Source organism: Lissotriton helveticus, chromosome 7 (genome assembly GCF_964261635.1).
Source record: "Lissotriton helveticus chromosome 7, aLisHel1.1, whole genome shotgun sequence".
Taxonomy (NCBI): Eukaryota; Metazoa; Chordata; class Amphibia; order Caudata; family Salamandridae; genus Lissotriton; species Lissotriton helveticus.
In genome coordinates, this window is record NC_136068.1 from 834,642,287 (window position 1) to 834,665,993 (window position 23,707).

General features: G+C 46.5%; 1 protein-coding gene across 1 annotated transcript in view; it reads right to left on the reverse strand.

Moving 5' to 3' along the window:
• ANKHD1 (ankyrin repeat and KH domain containing 1) overlaps nt 1-23,707 on the reverse strand; it is a 1,380,661-nt gene that overhangs the window by 351,551 nt on the left and 1,005,403 nt on the right. The window contains exon 24 of the mRNA XM_078653327.1: nt 5,426-5,542. Coding sequence (XP_078509453.1) covers nt 5,426-5,542 — 117 coding nt within the window. The remainder of the gene's footprint in view (nt 1-5,425; nt 5,543-23,707) is intronic.

Here is a 23,707-nt window from a genome sequence, read left to right on the forward strand (position 1 = left end):
CACCATCTGTTCTGTTCGACTTCCCCACTTGCCCTGAGCAAGTGACTAGGAGCTCCGCTCCCACAGCCGTGTGGCCTGCCTGCTAATAGCCACCAACCAAAAGCCCCCTACTCTCTCTGCACCCGGCTGCCTCTGTGCAGCTGAGAGTGTAACTACAGTACCAACCTGAAATTGGGAGACCCCCGAGTCTAATCCCAGAACCTTAACTCTGCTAGTCGAGTACTTACCTGAAAGCCGAAAACTTACATTTTCTCCATAGGGTAACATTGACTGGTTTTCACTTGGAAATTCTACTGTCAAGTTTTGAAACTTTGAAAAATTCACTAAAAATCATCCAATCAACGAAAACGAAATTACTCACCTGTTACCAGGAGAGATCCCAGTGCTGGATCTTTGTACCCAGCACGGACCAGAAAAAGTCATTAAAACAAATTTTCCGATAACCTGATTTTCCTCCTCCATAGGATAACATTGCCTGGTTTTTACCAGAAATTCTTTTAAGTGTCGATTTTTGCAACATACAAATATTCTTTAAAAATCACCTGTAAAACAAAAACGATTTCCTCCAACTCTTTACAGGAAATGTGCCAGGGCTGAATCCAGGATCCAGCCCAGAGTAAGAAAAACGTTCATAAAGTAAATGAAATTGCAGTTTGCTTAAAATTCCCATTGAGCTCAATGTTATTACTGTGTTAAGTTTATGTTGCACATTGCAACACTGTATCTATTGCATCCAAAAGTCTATTGCTCATTGAAAGTATTTTTTTATACCAACCTGTGGTTCTAAAATAAAATAACAAGTATATTTTTTTTATACAAAACAATTGGCCTGGAGTTCAGTTCTTGAGTGTGTGAGACCATTTGCTGACTGAGTGTGTACATCAAATGCTTTTCACTGTCCTCTGATACTGCCTTACTGCTCAACCAAGCTACCACTTTAGAGAGTAAGGTTATATCTAACTTTAACCTCTGCCAAACCTCTGTAGACTGTTGAACCCTGTACACACTGTACCTTACTTGGGTGCAGTGTATACTGAGCCACTTTCTTACAAGTGCCGTCTTTGAAATCCCAACGCGCAGAACTGATTACATTGCACGTTCTCTTCGGTGGCGAATAGATCTAACCAAGGCTCTCCCCACTGCTGAAAGAGACCTTGCGCCTCGTACGAGTTCAGACGCCATTTGTGATCCACCATGCACCGGCAGTTGAGTTAGTCTGCCCTGGCGTTCAGAGAACCTGCCAGGTGTTGAACACCAAGGTAATGCCCTGGTGTTCCAGCCAAGTCCAGAGGCGCAGAGCCTCCTGACATAGGGTCCTGACCCAACCCTGCCCTATTTGTTGCAGTACCACATGGCAGTGGTGTTGTCTGTGAACACCTGCACCACTCTTCCATGGACATAGGGAAGGAGTGCCTTCAGTGCAAGCCGGAACGCCCGAAGCTCCAAAAGATTGATGTGGAGCCCGGACTCCGCCAGAGACCAGAGGTCTCTGATCTCCGCCTCTCCCATGTGCCCGCCCATCCCAGGAGGGACGCGTCCGTCACAACTGTATGCTCCAGATGGGGAAGGGAGAGGGATCTGCAATTGACCCAATCGTGATTCGTGAGCCACCACTGCAATTGTCGTGCAGTGCCCTCCGAGATCTGGACGTAATCGGACAGGTTGCCCTGATGCTCTGCCCATTGGAACTTCAGGTCCCACTGCAGAGTCCGTATATATGCCACCTGGCATGATCCACTAGCAGGATGCAGGAGGCAATCATGCCTGGAGCCGGAGGGTCATCCTGACCGAAACCCCGGATAGAGGATGAAAGATTGGAATTATAGCCTGAATATCGCTGCTCGGGAGGATAACCCCGAAACTGCACAGAGTACAGAACCGCTCCGATTAAAAGTAGCTTCTGAGAGGGAATCCGGTGCGACTTCGGCAAATTGATGGAGAACCCCAGCAAATGCAGGAGGTCAGAAGTAGTCTGGAGGTGGGAGACGACTGCTTGGGGCGAGCCTACCTTCAACAATCAGTCGTCGAGATGGAGGAAGACCGGAACCCCTGATCTGCGCAGATGAGCTGCAACCACCGCGATCCCTTTCGTGAACACACGAGGGGCGCTGGTAAGGCCGAAGGGGAGCACGAGGCCAACCGTGAACCGCAGGTAACGCCGGTGGGCTGGCAGGACGAGGATCTGGAAATATGAGTCCTGCAAGTCCAACACTGCCATCCAGTCTCCAGGGTCGAGGGTAAACAAGACCTGAGCTAGCGTCCAAGATAGGACACAGGCCCTTGTATTCTTGGGGACCAGAAAGTAGTGGGAATAACAACCACAACCTACTTCTAGCCCAGTCCCACTTGGCCAAGAGGGCCGTGACTTCCTGCGGTGGTATTGAGGTGGCATGGCTGGAGGGGTAGCCCGAAGGGGAGGTAGTAGCCCCTTCGGACTATTTGCAGCACCCACCTGTCCGAGGTGATGTTGCGCCAGAGGGGGAGATGATGGAGAATCCTGCATCCCGCTGGCATATGATGGGACAGAAAGTTCGGACCAGGAAGGCTTGGAAACGGATGCTGCGGGGGTGCATGTGGACTGACCCGCCCGTTGGCCCCCAAAACCGTCTCGAAAGTTCCCACGTCCGCGTTGATGTTGTTGCGCAGGTCTGTGGCTCTGAAACTAACGTGTTGGGGCACTCCTTCCGTGGCCACGAAATAAATGAAAAGCAGACGGCGGAGGAGGGCGAGTGGCCGACAGGCCCAAGGACTTTGCTGAAGCCAGTGAGTGCTTAAAGCACTCCAACGCACTATCTGCTTTCTTGCCGAAAAGTGTCCGTGCCTCCTCCGGACAGTTAAGCAGCACCTGCGCAACCGTGTCCCACACAGAGTGGGAGTAACGGTCCAAGAGGCATGGGGTGTTCACCGACCGCAGCCCTAAGCTGGCAGATGAAAACAGCTTCTTGCCAAGCTGCTCCAGCTTCTTGGATTCCCTATCTGGAGGTGCGGAAGGGAAAGCACTCTGGGAAGCAGAGGCTTGGACAACCAAGCTCTCAGGAGTGGGGTGTTGGGAGAGAGAGAGAGAGAGAGAGAGAGGGGGGGGGGTCGCACGGAGTCGGGCGATGGCGTAGGGCCATGAACCTGTCCACAGGAGTCCCTGTGTTGGGCCTGGACCAGGTGCCCAAAAGAATGTCAGAAAGTGCCTCATTGAAAGGCAGCAATGGCTCTGAAGAGGTAGCCGCCAGCTTAAGCACTCCCGTCAGAAGGTTAGTCCTGACAGCCACTGTAGGGAGTTCGACGTGGCGGGCCAAGGCCGCCCTACGCAACACCACTGCGTAACTGGCTGCCTCCTCCGTAGCCACAGTAGGAGGAGACAGCATGCCAAGGTCAGGTGAGGTGTCAAGAGCACTGGCATCCCCCAAATCCTCTGCCCAGTCCAGTTCATAGTCACACTGTTGTGTGAGAGGGTCCTCAGATCCCTCCCAGTCCTCCCCTTCCTCCGAGGTCAGCGAAACAGGCTGAAAATAAGGAGGACGGACATAGGGGTAAAAAGGCCCCATCAGCGTCGGAATCGGCATCGAGCGACGCTGATCATGCGCCGTGTCTGGGTCGGAGCTCAAACTGGGGCAGATGTCGCCAGTTGCACCAAACGACGGCGGAGGTGGTGCCGGAGTAGGGCCGACACCGGTGGAGGTGTTATGAGGTCAACCGGTGTCACCCAGGATCCGAGCCCAGATCCAGGGGCGTCCTGCGGCGCCGAAGCCACCAGCGATGGAAGGGCAGAACCCACATTCGGGCCCGCGGGGCCCGTATGCGCACCGGCTGGGCCAGATGACCCAAAGGGTCAGGCCATGGCAGCAAGAAACTCTAGTACCTGACGAGCAGGCGTCGCCGACGGACCCGGAAACGGCGGGTAGGCCGGCGGCGATGTCGCAGGCTCCGCCGGAGCCGCATGGTGGGCACCACCCGAACCCTCAGCCGCGTCGTGCGACGGGTGAGGAGAAGTCAAAGAGCGACGACGCTTCTTCGACTTCTTCTTGGAATGGTTCTACTTACCTAACCCCTAGGGCGAAGACTTAGATCCATAGGAACGATGGTGACGGCTCAGCGACCGGTCCATCGACCTCCCACAGGACCGGGACCTTGAGCGTCGCGGAGCCGAATGCCAGTCTACCAGAAACTTTCAGGACCACTCCCGCAATGCTTCGGTGCCATGGCCCGGCAGTCGGGCACGACTTGGAGTCGTGGTCACGCCCCAGGCAGTAGAGAGACACGTGGTGTGGGTCCGTCACCGATATGATGCGGTGACAGTCCCCATAGTTCTTCAAGCTGGGCATCCCTACGACACCATGACCCGATCGACCCAAAATAATTGACAGAAGGCCTCGAAAAACTCAAATCAAAAAGTGACTGGGGGTAGTTTTTCTTTCCAGATCTGCGCTTGCTGGCGCGGAAAATAAAGAACTGGCGTCAGCACGCGAGGGCAGCATCTAATTAGCAGCCGCAACGTCACCCCGGTGATCACGACGCCTATGACAGACGCGTAGCTGCACGACGCCACCTTCGGAGGCACATGGGTACTGCTGACGAAAACGTTCCGGATCCAGTCTGATGCTTGGGGTAATTCTAAGGTAAGGAATCTATCACTAAGTGTTTCTTTCGGATTCTACTCTCAAGGACGTGGGCAGAGTGTTCCAAAATGTGGGTCCTTGTATTGAGAAAAGCGACCCTCCCGTTCGCTTACGTCGGAAAACCCGGAACCACCAATAGATTCATGTGCATGGATCTTAAAGTGTGCTGTGGAACGTACCTGTGAATTTTTGTGGATATGTAAGTAAATCTCATAATCAAAGAGACTGAATTATTGAAAATCAAAAAGAAAAATTAGTACTCACTCTCAAATCAGATTAAAGGAAAAGAAGGCCCTTATTGTAGTGAAAACTGCAAATACACTGCAGACAGGAGGTGTCCACGCATAGAGGTTTAACGCCAAATTCAGTGAATTGCATGTACACTTTAAGAGCCCTTAAAAGAATGCTGAAAAGAATAGCAAATATAAAAAAGAGCTATATAACATAATGATGACTGCAAATTTGGCCACAGCCTTGGCGATTAACAGTATGGAGCAGTGAAAGATATTATAGATGGAAACAAAAAAGTTCAATCTCTTCTACCTCTAAATGTCATTTCTTCACCACCAACTCCAAATGGAGAAACTTTTTTTTATAAATTAATATAAACACATGCTCAAATGACTCAGAGTAGCTAATAGAGCACTATGGTCAAGATATACTTCTGTATTTCGCTAGGACAGTAGTTAGGAAGTTAGTCATTTACTAGAACGCTACTAAAAGTGACAGAGTTAGACACAGGCAGTCCGTCTTTCTAAAAATGGAATTATGTATACTGAGAAGTCAAGACTAGAAAAAAAGCACATTTCTCTTACCTTTTCCATATCAAGCTCCTTCAAAAGGATACTTGCATTTTTATTTGCTTCAGCTGCCTGCTGGTCTTTTGCCTTCACAATAGTCTCCATGCACTGGTGACACCTTTTCAACACATCCTATAAGTAAGCACAGACAACATGCTTTTAAAGTGGGATTGAAACAAGTAGCCATGTTGCCAAAAACACCAAATTAATTCACCTCGAAATACTACTTCAAAATTGCTTGCTGCACAAATACATCTTGAGAGATACATTTTAAAAGAGGCACGAGATGGAAGATAATCACTTTCCTCCGTTTACATACATACATATGTTGTGGAAAGATACACTTATAGCCCTGAAAAGAGTCTTAGATTATATCCTTTCATCATACCCTGGCCAGAAAAGTACCACCAAGAATCCCTTTTCAGTTGTTGCAATACTGCTCATCATTTTTGCTTTCCATAACAGCCATCACGAAGTTAATGGCTGTTATGGAAACACAATGGCAAAGAACGCCCGTTTCCATCTACGCTACCTGCGGAAACTAAAACCTTTCCTAAATAAAGCTGAAACTAAAACCATTCCTAAATAAAACAGATCTTAAAACAGCAGTCCAGGCACTGGTCATCTCCAGGATAGAATACGGGTGTACTACTCTGGCCGGGCTTCCCAAAGTCACAACAGCTCCTTTGAAAGCTTTCTCAATGCAGCCACAAGACTGTTAACGGGATCCCAAAAAATCGACCACATCTCTCCTCACTTGAAAGTGCTCAACTGGCTACCCTTCGAAGCAAGAATTCACTTCAAAGTAGCATGCATCATCCATAACGCATTGCACCATAAACCGCCAGTTTACCTTGCACAGAAAATCACGCTTTCAGGAGGAAACAGATGCACCGGGAGCAAAGACAATCTACCTCTGAAACCAGCTCGTTTTTGTAAGAAAATAACTTATGACCGAGCGTTCTCTGGAGCAGCACCACGAATTTGGAACGCACTCCCCCCTAGCATTAGAAGAATTCCATCCATCGCAGCATTCAAAAAAGAAGCAAAATTATTCTATATGAGAACATTTCTTCAATAAGACCTTGCAGCGGTACCTATGGATCAAATCCTTCCATGTTTGCTTCCAGTCATCCGCCAGCAACTCGCATGTGGTGGTGTGAATTAATGCGATCGTTACTAATTCAATTGCTGATTCAATTGCTGATTCATTATTTTGTTTATACACTTCCCTGAAGTGTACTGTTGTAAAGAAATTGTAAATTGCAATCTATGCTTCTAAATGGTGCTAATGTTGATATAAGGCTGTAAAGCACTCTGATACCCCTCGCAGGGTCATGTTCGCGCTATAGAAAACACTAAATAAATAAATAAAAATAAATAAAATAAAATGCATATTTCTTCTCAGTACAAAATGTTTTCTTGAGAATAAGTTGCTTACCAGTATTTGTAGCACTTAAGCATTGGCATTCTTCAGATATTGGAGTATCCACTATTAAACAGGGTACTTCTTGGTAAATTAACATAATATATAACATTGTCCTTCATTCATCAAGCCCTAAGTTGTGGTTATTTCCCATATTGGGACTTATTTTCTTCCACAGTCCAATGTACTGCCCCTCCATCAATTTCTCACAACCTATAATAGCTTATACTCCAAGTGTGTGCAAACAGTCCACGGTTTCACACTTAAGAAATGAGGAAAAGGACAAACAATTGTGGAGAAGTGCACTTTTTTTTATAAATATCATTTTTGTACATAGCATCAGTACAAACTTTAGTGCTCACTGTCATTACCATAATCATTAAACAATGAAAAAAGAAAAAATATTGACCATACAGAAGTCAATGTATCAAAAAGCAGTGGGGTAAGAAGGATCCAATTGAATTTTTAATATACAGTTCCGGAGGCCCGCCCCGCTCCCCAAATGATAACGTCCGCCCACATCAGCACAGACATGAGACCAAAACACAACCTTTACATCTTACAGAGGGGTATTCGTTAAACTTGCAATTGTGATCAATAGGGAATATGCTACTTACCAGTATGCATCTGTTCTTGGCATGTAGGGCTGCTGACATTCATATCTGTGCATAGATCGCCGCCTAGTGTTGGGTCCGGATGATTGCACATTGTTGTCCTGGAAGAGTCTTCGAAGTATCACGAGATAGGTGGCTCCTCCCTCGGACTACAGTGCGCATGGGCATCCTCTCCATCCTCAGATTGTTTTTCGCCATTGTGGCAGAGATGGAGTATAGTACAGTAAGAGGAGTCCATGCAAAGAGTGAATGCTACAGCTGCGACAGGCAAAGGGGAGGCGGGTGGGCGATATGAATGTCAGGAGCCCTACATGCCAAGAACAGATGCATACTGGTAAGTAGCATATTCCGTTCGAGGCATGTGGGCTGCTGAATTCATATCTGTGCATAGAATGTATAGCAGTATCTCCCCTAGCGGTGGCTGCCTGTGTCAGCTGCAGCAGTCTGAAAAAGAGTTTTGAGAACAGCCTGTCCTACAGCAGCTTGCTGTTTGGAATGTACATCTACACAATAGTGTTTGGTAAATGTATGTATGGTTGACCATGTGGCTGCTCTACAAATTTCGTGTAAAGGAATATTTCCTAGGAAAGCCATGGATGCCCCTAGTTTGCGTGTAGAATGCGCCCTAGGGGGAACAGTTAAGGTGCGTTTTGCCTTTAAATAACATATCTGAATGCACTTAACGATCCATCTGGCTATACCTGATTTTGAAATAGGGTTGCCTTTGTGTTGCGGTGAGAAAGCAACAAACAACTGTTTTGTTTTTCGAAATGCCTTAGTTCTACCTATATAGTATAGCAGAGCTCTCTTGACATCTAGAGTATGCAAGGCCCTTTCAGCTACTGTCTGTGGATTTTGAAAGAACACTGGCAGTTCTATTGTTTGATTTATTTGAAAATGGGATACCACTTTTGGCATGAATTTAGGGTTTGTTCAGAGAACTACTCTATTTGCATGTACTTGAATGAATGGCTCTTGAATAGTTAGGGCTTGCAGCTCAAGTGAAGTAATGGCAATAAGGAAAGCCACCTTCCAAGTAAGAAATTGTAGTTCCCATGAGTGTAGTGGTTCAAAAGGTGGTCCCATAAGTCTGGTTAAAACGATGTTTAGATTCCAGACTGGTGAAGGTGGGTGTTTTGGGGGAATTTCTTCGTTTCAGTCCCTCCATAAATGCTTTAATTGCTGGCACTCTAAACAGTGAAAGGTGTTGCCTGTTTTGGAGATATGCTGCTAACGCAGCTAAATGTATCCTGATGGATGAGTAGGCTAAAGTGCAATGTTGTAGGTGCAAGAGATAGCAAATGATGTTCTGTGTAGAAGCATCTAATGGGTTTATATCAGTGTTACTGCAGTAAATGACGAAACGTTTCCACTTAGCTGCATAACATGCCCTGGTAGTGGGTCTTCTTGCCTCTTTGATAATATTCATGCAGTCTGGAGGCAAGTTCAGGTATCCAAACTCTAGGAGTTCAGGAGCCAGATCGCTAGGTTCCACTGTTGCGGGTCTGGGTGTTGGATTTCGCCATGGCTCGGAGTTAGAAGACTGGGTGTGAGTCGCAGTCTTTGATGAGGCACCACTAACAGTTCTAGGAACGTTGTGTACCATGGTTGCCTCGCCCATGTGGGAGCAACTAGGATTAGCGTCAGCGAATGTTGGCGCATTTTGCGTGCCACTAGCGGTATTAATAGAGCTGGGGGAAAAGAGTACGCAAATTTGTCTGAAGAGTTCATCCATATTGCATTGCCCTGCGACTGCGGATGTGGGAACCTGGCGGCAAAGTACTGGAATTTTGCGTTTTCGCTTGTGGCAAACAGATCTATCTCGGGTTGTCCCCACTGCCGGAAGAATGGTTGGAGCACATTGGGGTGAATCTCCCATTCGTGCATCTGTTGACTGTGCCAGCTGAGCAGGTCAGCTATTTGATTGTCCTTGCCTGAGAGGTGTTCTCCCATGAGAAACATGTTCCTCTGAATGGCCCATTTCCACACACTCTGAGCCAGGTGCGACAGCTGTGGGGAGTGTGTACCTCCCTGTTTTTAATATAATACATAGCTGTCATGTTGTCCGTCCGGATCAACAGTCTTGTTGCATAAGTGTTTTTTGAATGCTTTTAGGGCTAGAAAGACCGCCATCAACTCTAGTAGGTTGATGTGCATCTTTTTCTGTTGTATAGTCCAAAGTCCCTGGACTGTGTAATGCAGGACATGGGTGTAGGAGAGTGGGGTCTGCAATCCTATGGTCACCCCAGATGTTTGCTTTTTGCTTCACTGGTTTACGACTTTCCCTGGCTGTGGGCCTGCTAATCAGACCCACAGCCTAGCTGTTCTCTCTCTAAATTGACATCCATGTACTTTAGGTGCATTTACCAATAGATATTGGGACCCCTTATCAGCCACTGTACAGTGTACCTTAGGTACCCAGGGCATAGGTGTACCCAAGGCCTACCAGGGGCTGAAGCATGTATTATGCCACCCCTGGCTGGCCACCTAAACAGACACAACTGGCAGGTAAGACAGCTGGGGCAAGGTGGTGTAATCACTTTTTGCTGTAGATATAGTATACCTATATCTAACCCCAAAATGGACACATATATTCCTATCAGTCACTCCTATGGCAGGCCTTATCAATCCTGAAGGCAGAGTGCTTGGAATTATGTGAGATGGTGCTCTAGCATGCGCTGAGCCTGTCTGCAGCTTGCGGAACCAAGTTCTTATAGCTGTTCCATGATAACGTTATACCATATACTCTTAAGTGCATTATAATGAGGAAAATGAAATTTTACATGACCAATATGTCCCCTGCGTGTACCCTATGTTTAATGTATGTGCATGTCATCCATGCATTTTCCCTTAAGTGGCCTGAATCACAAGGCCTCTGCATTTACGTCCTGCATTAGGATGCCAGTCATCAAGTCTCCCATGTAAGAAATATTAAGTTAGCATTTAAGGCCCATATATTTGCATTGTGCACTTTTAAATAAATCACGATGAACCCTTTTTGTGGTTCAGCCTGAGCCCGTTTCTAGATTAGGGTTTTCATGGCTCAGACACTCTGAGAGCTACAGTTACGTATCCCTGACCTCGCATACTTCTGGCTCAGCCGAAAGAGGCCCAAGACAGTGTTTTGCAAAATAGTTATCTGCTTGTTGTACAGAATTACATTCCTGCCCAGTGAAAAAGGTAAACAGAACCCGTCTTCAGAGATAGGGCCTAGCCTTTCTGTCCCCGTTTAAGTAAATTACAGAGCTTGCATCCGTAGAAAGCCCACGGCCCCCATGCAATGAACGAAGAAATATATGCCCTCTCTGGCTCTTAGTGATGAGCGACCTTTGCTTCAGATAAAACATCCCCGGACTCAAGATATCAGATAATATAAGACGTGCTGGTCGCCCTGACACTAAAGGCCTCTCTACTAGACTTAAAGTCAGCTTCCCCCCAGTCACACGTCAGTTGCACGTCATGATCAAATTGCACGCACAAGTAGGGCAAAGTTCCAGCCTGCCATGCAACCCCCCTCCATGTATCAACCCACCTATGACTCCTCCTCTAATGCACGCCCATATTCACGCCCACATGCTCTTATCTCTCTTTCTCTTGCTCTGCCTGGAACGTTTCACCCTATGTACAAGATTGCACATATAAATATGTAATCAGAAAATAATGTTTTAGAAGACCCTTCCTGAACCTTAGAGGTGATGGAACAGATTCTCCCTTAACTCGAGTTATTGGAATAAAGCCCTTTCACTCGGATACCACGGACTCTGCCTCTTATTTACTGCATGATGCATTGTTTATGTATAGAAATTATGACAGGGTAATATTTTATTTACCACATTAATCTGGCGCCCGAATAGTGGACTAATCCCTTTCCCCACACGCCGGAGACGTAGGTCCAGCCTTTGCCCCCTTCTACAGCCGTGACGGACTTCGAAGTGTACACGCAGCGGGACTTCCTGCTTACTCCCTCAGGCCCACGGAGGAGACGGACTGCGACCAGGCGTCCACACGAGGCGGTGAGGATCGCGGATCATCCCAACCAGAGCCCAACCCGTGAGAGAGCAAGGTCCGAGGTTCCGAAGGCCCACCTGTTCCGTGGCGCATGCGTGGAAGTAGAAGTAGACGTGGTATCAAGTATCAAGTTTCCGAGGCCTTCAAGTTCTGCTTCCCGGTGAGTACCACTATGGGGAACGCATAAAGTTCAAGACGGGTTCATTTATTTGAACACGGTAAAGACGGGTCCACGGTAAAACGTGGGCACGGTAAAGACGGGTCCACGGTAAAACGTGGGCACGGTAAAGACGGGTCCACGGTAAAACGTGGGCACGGTAAAGACGGGTCCACGGTAAAACGTGGGCACGGTAAAGACGGGTCCACGGTAAAACGTGGGCACGGTAAAGACGGGTCCACGGTAAAACGTGGGCACGGTAAAGACGTGTCTCATTTTTGGGACCGGTATGGTTGTACTGTATTCCAGTGCATAAAGTTAACTGTTTTCAAGTACATGTTTTATTCCATGTATCAGGTTAGACTGTATCTGTTTTAGTGTTTTAATGTTGTAGTGTGAATGATTGTTGATTGTTTCAGTCTATTCTATGTGTATTGTATTTCCATTGTGTTGGTTTCAACATGCCACTGTTTTCGAAATTACGTCAAATAGGGACCAGGAAAGGTATATTAGAAGAGTCAGTTAACATCCCGCCTAGAGACACACCTGGTCATTTTATGTATAATAAGCACGGGCTATGACGCCTTATGAGAGTAGAGGAAGCGCTATGGAAATAGAAATTAAGACCCTCTCAGAAAGATGCCATTGAGTTATGGCGCAAAGAGTCACATAGGAGAACAGAGAAAGAATTTAATAAAGCAGAGAGAACTAAACAAGCAGCGGAAAAAAAGCGAAAGAGAAAGAACTGCGAGAGGAGGGGGAACGGGTCAAAATTAGAACAGGTTGATAGAGAAAGAAATGCTGTCGTTACTGGCATTTATCCCGTCCTCTCAGAAGAACTAGCTAGAGTGACCACCTCAGAAACACCCAGTAGGTCGCGAACGCCACCACCTGTACCCTTTAGAGTATGTAGAAAGAAGCCGACAGCATCAGAGGCTGTGGAGTTCCTTGTAAATAGCTCCTTGTAAATATGGTTTATGAAGAGCATGTCATTATTATAACTTGTTGAGTTTCTTGTGAATATGGCTTGTGAATAGCGCCATGTAGTTATGGTTTGTGCAGAGCATGTTATCATTACGTTAGGCAGGAGAGAGCTGGATCTCTTTCAAGTGCTTGGAGAAAACGTTTTGAAGATGTGCGTACGTGTTATGTGATAACGTGGAGAGATGAGTTCATGACTTTCCCATGTACTGCAGTCATTGGGGAAAGATTGTGCTTCAGCTGCCAAAGAGTTAATATCTTGTATTGAGAAGGCAGTATTTGTTTTAACATGCTGTTTAACATGCATGGTTATGTGAGCTGACACTAAAAGTCAGTGAGTGTTCAGATGAATGATGGTTTGATTTAACTTTTTCATTGGTTGCTGGGTCTGCCTATGTGCTTTGTCAGTTTGCTGACTGAATGGTAACGTCTTGCATGGAGAGTAAAGAAGTGTTCATTTAACATTCTATTTCAAATGCGTCCGTGTATTTGTGTGGGTTTGCCTTGGAACACTTGATTTAATGTGTTTGACTCAGAGGTCGGTAAGTTTTAAATAAACCAGTCGGATTGAGATAAGGGTTTGCACGGAGGGTGCTTTAATGTTTTCACAGTTGAGAAGGAAATATAAAACAGACCCATCGTAGAATGTGCTTTTAATTAGTGTAATGCAACCGTGTGTTTTTTAAATTAAAGTTTGTTCTACAAAATATACATTAATATTTTTCCCAATGCAAGCTGCCCTTTAGAATAGCGTGTGACAGTTAATCCACTCAATTGGAAAACATGGCTTTTTGAAAAATGATGAATCTGGCCCTTTTAATAGGTAGAGTAGAAGAGCTTGCACACTTAATTATGAAACTCTTGGTTCTGCAATATAAAATTATGGTGTTTCACATGTTATTTTCAAAAAGTAAAATGTGATGTGTTTCCATGTCATGTTGTTCTGTTTCTTTTTTTCCTTTGCAGCTAGTAACAATATTTTATGATATAATTATTTTAAAATGCTAGCATGTGTCTAGGTTACGAAATAAAATATGTCCTTATTAATTACTGATTTTAGGATGTTTTTTATCACGTTTTGAATTTGCTTCAGTTAAGTTAGAGAATGTTGGTTTGCTCTCTGGCCTGGGTACAGATGTGTTTTGAATTACAGAGAATGTGTTTTTCGACCTTGAGGTGGCCTGACTCCCAGGGAAAGATATTTTGTAAAGGGAGGGCTTTTCCCTCTTGGAGCGCCGAGCAGTGCCTGTCTTGTTATTATTGGCCATACTCCAATTCTTTTCCGCGGACAGTTGTTGGCAGTCCTCCAACTGACTCAGGCTTCCTTCGCATGCAGATAAAGAATGCTTGCAAATTGACCAAGCTCTCTCTTCAGTAACTTGGCAGCTGTTCTTAGCTCTCAGAGTTTTGAAAGGGTGGAGGAACAGCCCTGTGGGTGACATCACGATAAAGGGGAAGGCAGTGTAGAGAAAAAAAACTTGATGAGCCACGGAGAAATTGTTTATATAAGGGGGGGGGGTCAAGTTGCTCTTCCTTACAGCCAGCACTTAAAGCTTCATTGGCTTCAGATAAGGCATGCTTGCAAATGAATAGTTTTTCCCTCGTAGTGTAAACAGAATAATTGGCAGGAGTTTCGCTCTTGCAATGAGTCCTGGCATATATAGTCAAGCATTGAAAAGACAGCTGGACAGTATTAGCATGCCTCCAAACACAGCTCTACTCCAGTACATAGACGACCTCCTAATCACAGCACGATCAGAACCAGACTGCGAAAATGCATCACTGACAGTTTTACACTTTCTGGCTGACAAGGGGCACAGGGTGTCCCCTTCAAAGTTACAATTCTGTGAACAGCAAGTGGTGTACACTAGCTGTCCAAGGATGGTAGACAGCTAACACCAGACCGTATACAGCTCATTTCTAACCTTTCACAGCCTAAGACACAAAAGGAAGTACGGGCCTTCATTGGCCTCACTTCATACTGTAGGCAATGGATTCCCCAGTATGCCTATCTAGCCAAACCACTCATACAATTGACAACACAGGAGGCAGCGTCTTCAACTGTCCTCCCTTGGACACAAGAACATACCTTGGCATTTGAGGAATTAAAAAGAGCATTATGTCAAGCGCCAGTTCTAGCGACTCCTAGTTACAGTAAACCTTTTATGCTTTTCGTAACTGAACGGGATGGAACAGCGTTATCTGTTCTCACACAAGATCAAGCAGGAAAACACAAGCCTTGTGCTTATTTTTCTAGTACACTAGACCCAGTGGCCCAGGCTCTGCCTGCGTGCCTGACATCGGTTGCAGCAACAGCCCTAGCCATAAGACAAAGTGACTCGATAGTGCTGGGACACCCTCTGACAGTACAGGTACCACATGCAGTGGAAGTTCTCTTAAACAGGACACAGACACAACATTTGACTATAGCGAGACTGACAGGATATGAACTGACATTGTTTCAGCCACACATAGAGATCAGACGATGTAATATTCTAAACCCTGCTACACTTTTGCCCTCAAGTACAGTAAATGCACCACCACATGACTGTGTGGAAATAATGAATATAGTGACAAAACCAAGACAAGACCTGACAGATATTGCACTTCCAGACCCTGACCTAACACTCTATGTAGACGGATCATGCATGAGAACGAGTGCAGGAGAGTTAGTAGCAGCATATTCCGTGACCACTGCTACTGAAGTCATAGAGACACAAAGAATAGACCCACTGTCAGCACAAGCAGCAGAGCTCATCGCTCTGACACAAGCCTGCATAAGAGCTAAGCACTTAAGAGTGAACATTTATACAGATTCACAATATGCTTTTGGCGCAGTTCATGATTTCGGAGTACTGTGGAGGGAGAGAGGTTTCTTGACCTCTCATGGGGCCAAAATTCAGCACGGCCCACTTATTCAAGCCCTGTTGGAAGCAATACATTTACCTACAGCCATAGCTATCCTGAAATGCAAAGCTCACATCAAAGTTACAGACACCATTTCCCAGGGTAATGACCTGGCAGACCGAACTGCTAAACTTACAGCCCAGACACCAACAGACACGACAAGGACAGAAGTACCATTACTGACAAAAAGTATGACAGTCAGAGATCCTTCTCAAGATGTACTCGACATACAGACACATGCCACTACAGATGAAATAAAGAAATGGACTGAACAAGGAGGGGTCCAGACTGACCAAGGTTGGATGACTAAGGGAAAAGGCACATGGTTTCTTCCAGATTCCATGGTACAAGTAATCATAAACACAACACATAGTCCAGCATACTTGGGAGAAAAGGCAATGATAGACAGTTTACAGAATATCTGGTTTAACAAGCACCTGCGTGCAGCAGCGAAACAGAAAGTACGAACATGTATGAGCTGTTGCCAGTTCAATCCAGGTAAAGGCATCCCGGTGGAACAAGGCGGATTTTATCCTCCTGACTACCCTTTTGAGGTCCTCCAGATGGATTACATTCAAATGGACAGATGTAGAGGTTATAAGTACGTCTTGGTAGTTGTGTGTGCACTAACTAGATGGACAGAAGCATACCCAGTTCCAGATTATACTGCTGTGACAACCGCCAGGCAATTGGTGCGTGAGTTCTTCCCCAGATATGGATTGCCCCGTGTCATCTACTCAGACAATGGCCAGCCATTTTCCTCTGAATTAATGAAAAAAGTGTCTCTTCTGTTAGGATATAATTGGAAGTTCCATTGTGTACGACACCCTGAAGCAGCAGGCCTTGTAGAAAGACATAATCGGTGCAGAAAAAGGCGTGGATTGGATGGTAGCCTTGCCGGTTGCCCTCTTTTACATGCGTATGGTAGCTCATTCCAGAACAGGCCTATCCCCGTATGAAGTAGTTTTCGGGAGACCGCCAAATATGTGGGGTACGCCTATGCCTAAGAAAATAACTAATGTTGACAGTAACATGCTGACAGATTACCTGGCTTCCTTGATGTCTGCACTACTCTCTTGTCGTTCACAGGTTGCTGCCACCTTCCCTGACAACACCCAGGTCAAGGAACACGCCATAGTCCCGGGAGATTTCGTGTTTGTCCGGAATTTTGATCGATCAAGCCCCCTTGAGCCACGTTGGAAGACGCCGAAGTTGGTGTTACTGACCACGAGGACTGCTATAAAGATCGAAGGAAGAAAAGGATGGATTCACGCCCATCACTGTAAACGATACCTTGGACAATCTGGAACTTTGATAAAGACATTAAAGACTTTGCGCCGCATGCGCCGCCTTTGCTAGAAAAGACTCCACAGCAAGAGTATAGGTCTAAGTTAAGATCTAGTAAGTCAGACGAGGTTTAATTGTTTAAGTCCACTCGGTGGTGAATCGGTTAGCCTAGATTTCTGACATGTATAAGATCACATATGACCATGATAAGAAGAGCATAATGAAAGAAAAATATTGCAAGCTATTACATAGTAGATGTATAGTTTCTTTGATTATTCTATTTTTTCTGTGCATCGTTATAATCTGTGTTAGTTTAATACTACATGTTTTCTTTCCTCCTTTTGCCTCACATATGCACTCTTCCCTTAACAACACCGTAGAGCATACATTCAGTGAACTGCCACCTTATCAAAAGACGAAGGGAGTTCTGCCCTTCTTCCCTTTACCGTTCTCCCACAATGGTTCGTGCGGAGCATGGTTTGCCTTAATGACCTCACTAGACAAAAAGTCCATAGTATACCAAGATGAATGGATATATGGAAACCTGAATAAAGTAATGAATGAAGCATGTTTTCCAGACAAAGACGGATTTCCCCAAAGGAAGGGAACTGATCTAGAAAATGAAGAGTACGAGCAAGGAAATGCATCTGTTAGTTTTATAATGCTGAACGCTCAGCCCATCCAAAATATAGGTCCACCATTTATTTCAGTCCTACCGGTAAAAGGTGATTTATGTGTTAGAAAGAAAGGTTCAGTACATATGGGACACAGCAAGTGTAAAGCGGTAGTAGAGTTTAACGATAAAAGACAGTCTTCTTTCAAAACATCACGCCATACCTATTTCATTTGCGGTCAGACAGCCTATGTACATCTGCCCCCAGACTGGGGTGGGACATGTTATATAGCGTTCCTGCTGCCACCAGTCTTTCTGGCCCCATCCCATTACCATCGAGATTCACGACTAGAGCATGTTAGACAAAAGAGAGAGACTGATGCCTCAGAGATCGATCAGACTGAAACAGCTTGGGAGCAATATACAGATTTCAACAAAGGATTCTTTTTCTTCATAGGTCCCGTCCAAAACAGTAAACTGATACGCAGGTTAACAAGGACTCTGGAAGCAGTAGTGAATGTGACTGCCTCTGCTCTGGCGAATTTGACCCAGGAGCAGTCTGCCATGAGACTTGTTGTTCTTCAGAACCGCCTTGTTCTTGACGTCATCCTGGCGGATAGGGGCGGGGCTTGTAGAGTGATCGGCTCTAGTTGCTGCATTTTCATCCCTAATAACGCGCCATCTGTGTACGCAGCAATAACAAGACTCCACAAGATTGCTCATGATATACATCAAGACCCAGGCACATGGACTTGGTCCAGTTGGCTCTGGGGTGTAATATCGGCTTGGGGATGGAAAGTGTTGTCGTTCCTAGGAATGATAATGCTTATGATATTCGGCTGTTGTCTCTGTCTGCAGTGTGGCCCGGCCATTTGCGGCCTGTGTGCGACTGCCTGTGTACCACATCCACGAGTACAAAGGATCAAAGATGAACAAATGATGCTGTATGATCAACTATACGGTCTCATGAATATAGATGTGTCCTGAAGGGTAAAAGTAGGGGACAAGGAGGGAATGAGGAAAATGAAATTTTACATGACCAATATGTCCCCTGCGTGTACCCTATGTTTAATGTATGTGCATGTCATCCATGCATTTTCCCTTAAGTGGCCTGAATCACAAGGCCTCTGCATTTACGTCTTGCATTAGGATGCCAGTCATCAAGTCTCCCATGTAAGAAATATTAAGTTAGCATTCAAGGCCAATATATTTGCATTGTGCACTTTTAAATAAATCACGATGAACCCTTTTTGTGGTTCAGCCTGAGCCAGTTTCTAGATTAGGGTTTTCATGGCTCAGACACTCTGAGAGCTACAGTTACGTATCCCTGACCTCGCATACTTCTGGCTCAGCCGAAAGAGGCCCAAGACAGTGTTTTGCAAAATAGTTATCTGCTTGTTGTACAGAATTACATTCCTGCCCAGTGAAAAAGGTAAACAGAACCCGTCTTCAGAGATAGGGCCTAGCCTTTCTGTCCTCGTTTAAGTAAATTACAGAGCTTGCATCCGTAGAAAGCCCACGGCCCCCATGCAATGAACGAAGAAATATATGCCCTCTCTGGCTCTTAGTGATGAGCGACCTTTGCTTCAGATAAAACATCCCCGGACTCAAGATATCAGATAATACAAGACGTGCTGGTCGCCCTGACACTAAAGGCCTCTCTACTAGACTTAAAGTCAGCTTCCCCCCAGTCACACGTCAGTTGCACGTCATGATCAAATTGCACGCACAAGTAGGGCAAAGTTCCAGCCTGCCATGCAACCCCCCTCCATGTATCCACCCACCTATGACTCCTCCTCTAATGCACGCCCATATTCACGCCCACATGCTCTTATCTCTCTTTCTCTTGCTCTGCCTGGAACGTTTCACCCTATGTACAAGATTGCACGTATAAATATGTAATCAGAAAATAATGTTTTAGAAGACCCTTCCTGAACCTTAGAGGTGATGGAACAGATTCTCCCTTAACTCGAGTTATTGGAATAAAGCCCTTTCACTCGGATACCACGGACTCTGCCTCTTATTTACTGCATGATGCATTGTTTATGTATAGAAATTATGACAGGGTAATATTTTATTTACCACATAATCCTCGCGGTTATTGCTAACTTTGGTATAGCATTATCAAAACATGTCGAGTAAGGTGTCATACGAATTGGAATACTACCCCCTTGCCAGTTCTGGCGACTGGGGTAGCATTCCACCCTTTTAGAGGGACACGACATGTATGTAACTGTGAACCCCGGTTAAAGTTAGCCCGAGCCTCAGCATCACAAAATGGATGCTGCCACCACAGACACAAGTCTGACCTCCTGCTGCTGGAGTCCTTCCAGCGAGGAAGGCCTGGACAAAGGGTTTCCTGCCTTGGGAGGTGCTAGCACCACCCCAGACAGAATTTTGTGTATTGAGGTAGGGAGGCCTGAAAGGAATGAGACATGCCTGGGGCACACAAGGTGTCCTGTGCATACACCGGTTCAAACCAGTTGCTGTGGCACTCCAGCCCCAGCTCTGGTGTGAAACCGGACAAAGGATAGGGGGTGTAACCCCCCCCCCCTTCCTGGTCCCACCCATGGGAGGGACCTAGTCACCAGTACAGCCCCCTTTAGCAGGATAAAGGTAGGAGCTGGTCCCATTCCAAATTAGATTATCCTGAACAACTTTACAAGAAGAAACTCTGGACTTCGACATTCTGCTCCACAGAAGACTGAAGAATCTCCCTTGTGGGCAAGGAGTGTCCACCCTGCAACTGCAGGCACCATTAAGCCTCCTAGCGGTCCACTTTGTTGTCCTTCCTGCCGGATCCAGACTTCAGAGCCCGACGAGACCTGGACTCCCAGACCTCTACGACCTCTACTCACATCTGCAGCACAGCTGAGACCCGTGGGTGCGACGAGACACGTGGGACCGGCCATCTTGAAGAGACTGCACTTAGCTTCCAGCACGACTTCTGAGGCCTCCTCGAGAAAGTGCTTTGGGGATTGAGAAGTCCCAGCCCCGAGCAGCTCCTGCACCAAAGACCAGTCCTCCAGCATCCACGAGATCTGCGTGGGGCCCTTTTGCTTGATTGCTGCTCGACGCGTTGTCTGGTCACTTGCCGGCTGGCTAGTGACCTCCTAGACGACGATCCAAGAAATCTACACTCCTGGTCTGGTTGCTCCAGGCTGGCCCTAGCTCCCTGCCAAAAGAGAAGCACCCTGGACCCTCCTGGTCCACTCCAGACGCCGTTTCCACTCACTGCGTGGGTTGCCTTTGCCAAGGCCTGTTGACTCCAATCCCGGATCCGACACTTCCGACAGCGAGAGCTTGCGTGGGACAGCTCGTGCCTCCATCCTGGTCGTCGAAGACACCTCCTGGTCCACGTGGCTGCAGAGACGAGCGTCCACTCTTTACCTGATCGTGATGACAGCATCTGGTTCCCTCCTGGTTCCACACCGGTCACTGGCTAGTGACTTTGAACACTGTTCCCTCTGCTTTCAGGTCCTCTTCTTCCTCGATCCACCCGTGGATCGCACCGGACATCTTCCTCCTGGTCGCCTGCAGCATCTTTCTTCAAGGCTCCATAGACTTCAACGCGGAAACCCGACACACTTTGACACCTATGCACCCGCAGCCCGTGGGTGAGGTAACAAGAGCATTTTGGTGCTCAAGGGTAGATTAACTCTCCTAGTGTCCAGATTTCCAGTCGTTTTAGTCCTAGATAGTAAAGACTGTCCGTACTCACCTTTTTCGTAACCTGTACTGTCCATTGACTTTGTTCCGCATCCCGCGTGTGAGTTCCCACTCTGCACACGCGCCCTGTGGGCCTCCTGGTACTTACCTAAGATTAGGATAGTGTAGTCCCAGCGATCCTACAGCCTCTGGACAGCTCCATTCCTTCTATCGTTCTACTTATACCATTTACTTAGTATATGGTTTGCCGTGCCCCTAGGGCACCATTGTAATTTTGTGCAACTTATCGTATTTTTCCTAAGAGAATTTCATGTGCTTAGCCCTCTGACCTCATATAGAGTTCAGAGGTGTTTGTTATTAATAAATATACTGTTTATTTTTATAACAACCTGTGTGGTGTCCTTTCATCTGGTATTCAAGGGGTTATATGTGGTAAAACAGCTGGCTTCACATGCCAAAAGAGTTTAGCCTAAGACTGCTTTGTCCATGCTACCATTAGGATAGCTGGTCTATAAGGTTGACTTACAACCAATCACCATAAGGGTTGTTTGGACTGATACAAGGTGATCACTAGAACTAGTGAGCATCATATATCCGGCCAACTTCTCACAATGGGCTCCCAGCCTAGCAGGGATGCGTCCGCTGTTATCACTATTTGTGAACAGTCATCCTTTGCAAACGTTTTCTGGATTCCACCAATGCAGAGAGTTGTATGCCCGACTGGTCACCAACACTAGGTCCTTTAATTGTCCCTGAGCCTGGTTCCACTGCCTTGCTAGGCACTCCTGTAGCGGACGCATGTGTAGTCTGGCATGTGGAGAAGTGTGGCTCACTGGTTAGAAGCGGCAGACCCTGAAGCAGAGGTCGGCCCGGGACCAGGGTTCAATTCCCGACGCGGCAGGGTCTTGGGTCAATGTCCGCGGACTCGATAATTCTCGCCTAGGTGCCTACGCTAACCATGGGTCCCACTCTGCAACTCTGGGCAATAGCTTGCTTAATCTCCACAACGGCCCTATCAGCACCGGGGATGCCTGGCTTCACCTTGGGGGTGCCCAGGAGGGACCATCTCACAGGGAAAGCCAGGACGGTTCCCCAGCGGTATACAGCGCCAGGACGCCCCGAGATGGGGTAACAGTGCGCTTTACAAGTATACATAAATTTACATGAGGGACTATGAATATGCACAAGGCCATCATGCCTATTAGTTGCATAAACACACGTGCTGGCAATGATTGTTGTGGTTTGAACCTTTGGATTAACGTTTGCATTTCGTTGATCCGTGCTGTGTTTGGATATGCCTTTGCTGCTAGTGTATCTATTGTCGCTCCCAGGTACTGTTGTACGTGGGAGGGTTGTAGGTGTGACTTTGGGTAGTTCAGCGAGAAACCTAGACTGTGCAGTAGATGAATGGTCTTTGACATGTGGCTGGCACATTGCTGGGCCGATGGCGCTTGTATTAGCCAATCGTCCAGATATGGGTACACATGAATGTGTTGTCTCCTGAGATGCGTCGCCACTGTCGCTAGGCATTTTGTGAACACCCGTGGAGCTGTTGTTACACCAAATGGTAGGACTTTGAACTGGTAGTGTTGTCCTTGAATTGTAAACCTGAGATACTTTCTGTGAGCAGGGTGTATTGGTATATGAAAGTATGCGTCTTTGAGGTCTAGAGTTGCTAGGAAGTCTCCCTGGCGCAGCAGTGTTAAGACTTGTTGCAGAGTGAGCATGTGAAAATGCTCTGACAAAATGTAGTGGTTGAGGGGCCTGAAGTCCAATATTGGTCTGAGAGACCCGTCCTTTTTGGGAATGAGGAAATATAGTGCGTATACTCCTGTTCCTTAATGTTTTAATGGGACTGGTTCTATGGCCCCCTTTTGCAGCATACTGATGACCTCTTGCTGCAACAATGTTATATGTTCCTTTGACATTGGACGGTGTACGGGTGGTATGTTGGGTGGTGTCGATGTGAGTTCTAGGCAATAGCCATGTTGGATAATTTGCCTGACCCACTTGTCTGTAGTGATGTTTAGCCAGACTGGTAGGAACTGTTGTACTCTTCCCCTGACCGGTGTTGTATGGTTTGGGGGTAGTGCCATGAAGTCACTGTTTGGTATTAGTGGAGGATCTATTGGTATTGCCTCCACGACCTCTGCCTTTGTTATTATTTCCTCGGTATCCACCACGATTTGTGTTTTTATTGTATGTGGATTGTGTATTAGTTTTGTATGTGGAGGATTGCTGCGATGTGTTACCTCGCGCTCCTCCTCTATAGTTGGAGCGACTAAAGGAGCCTCTGTGTTGTTGGGACTGAAGAGCTCCCATTGACTTTGCAGTCTGTGTCCTTTTTCATTTTGTCCAGAATTGAGTCAACTGCTGGACCAAACAAAAAATCTGGGTTTATTGTCTGGTTAAGAATTGTGGCCTGGACTTCATTTTTAAATCCAGATATGCGAAGCCATGCGTGTCTCCTAAGCACTACGCTTGTGTTGATAGATCTGGCAGCTGTATCTGCCGCGTCTAGAGCACACTTAATGGAGGCATTGGTGATGAGCTTTCCCTCCTGTATAAGTTCATCTGCCTGCTTCTTGAAAGGCTCAGGTAAGTGTTGGAGAAGTCCTTCTAGACTGTCATAGTG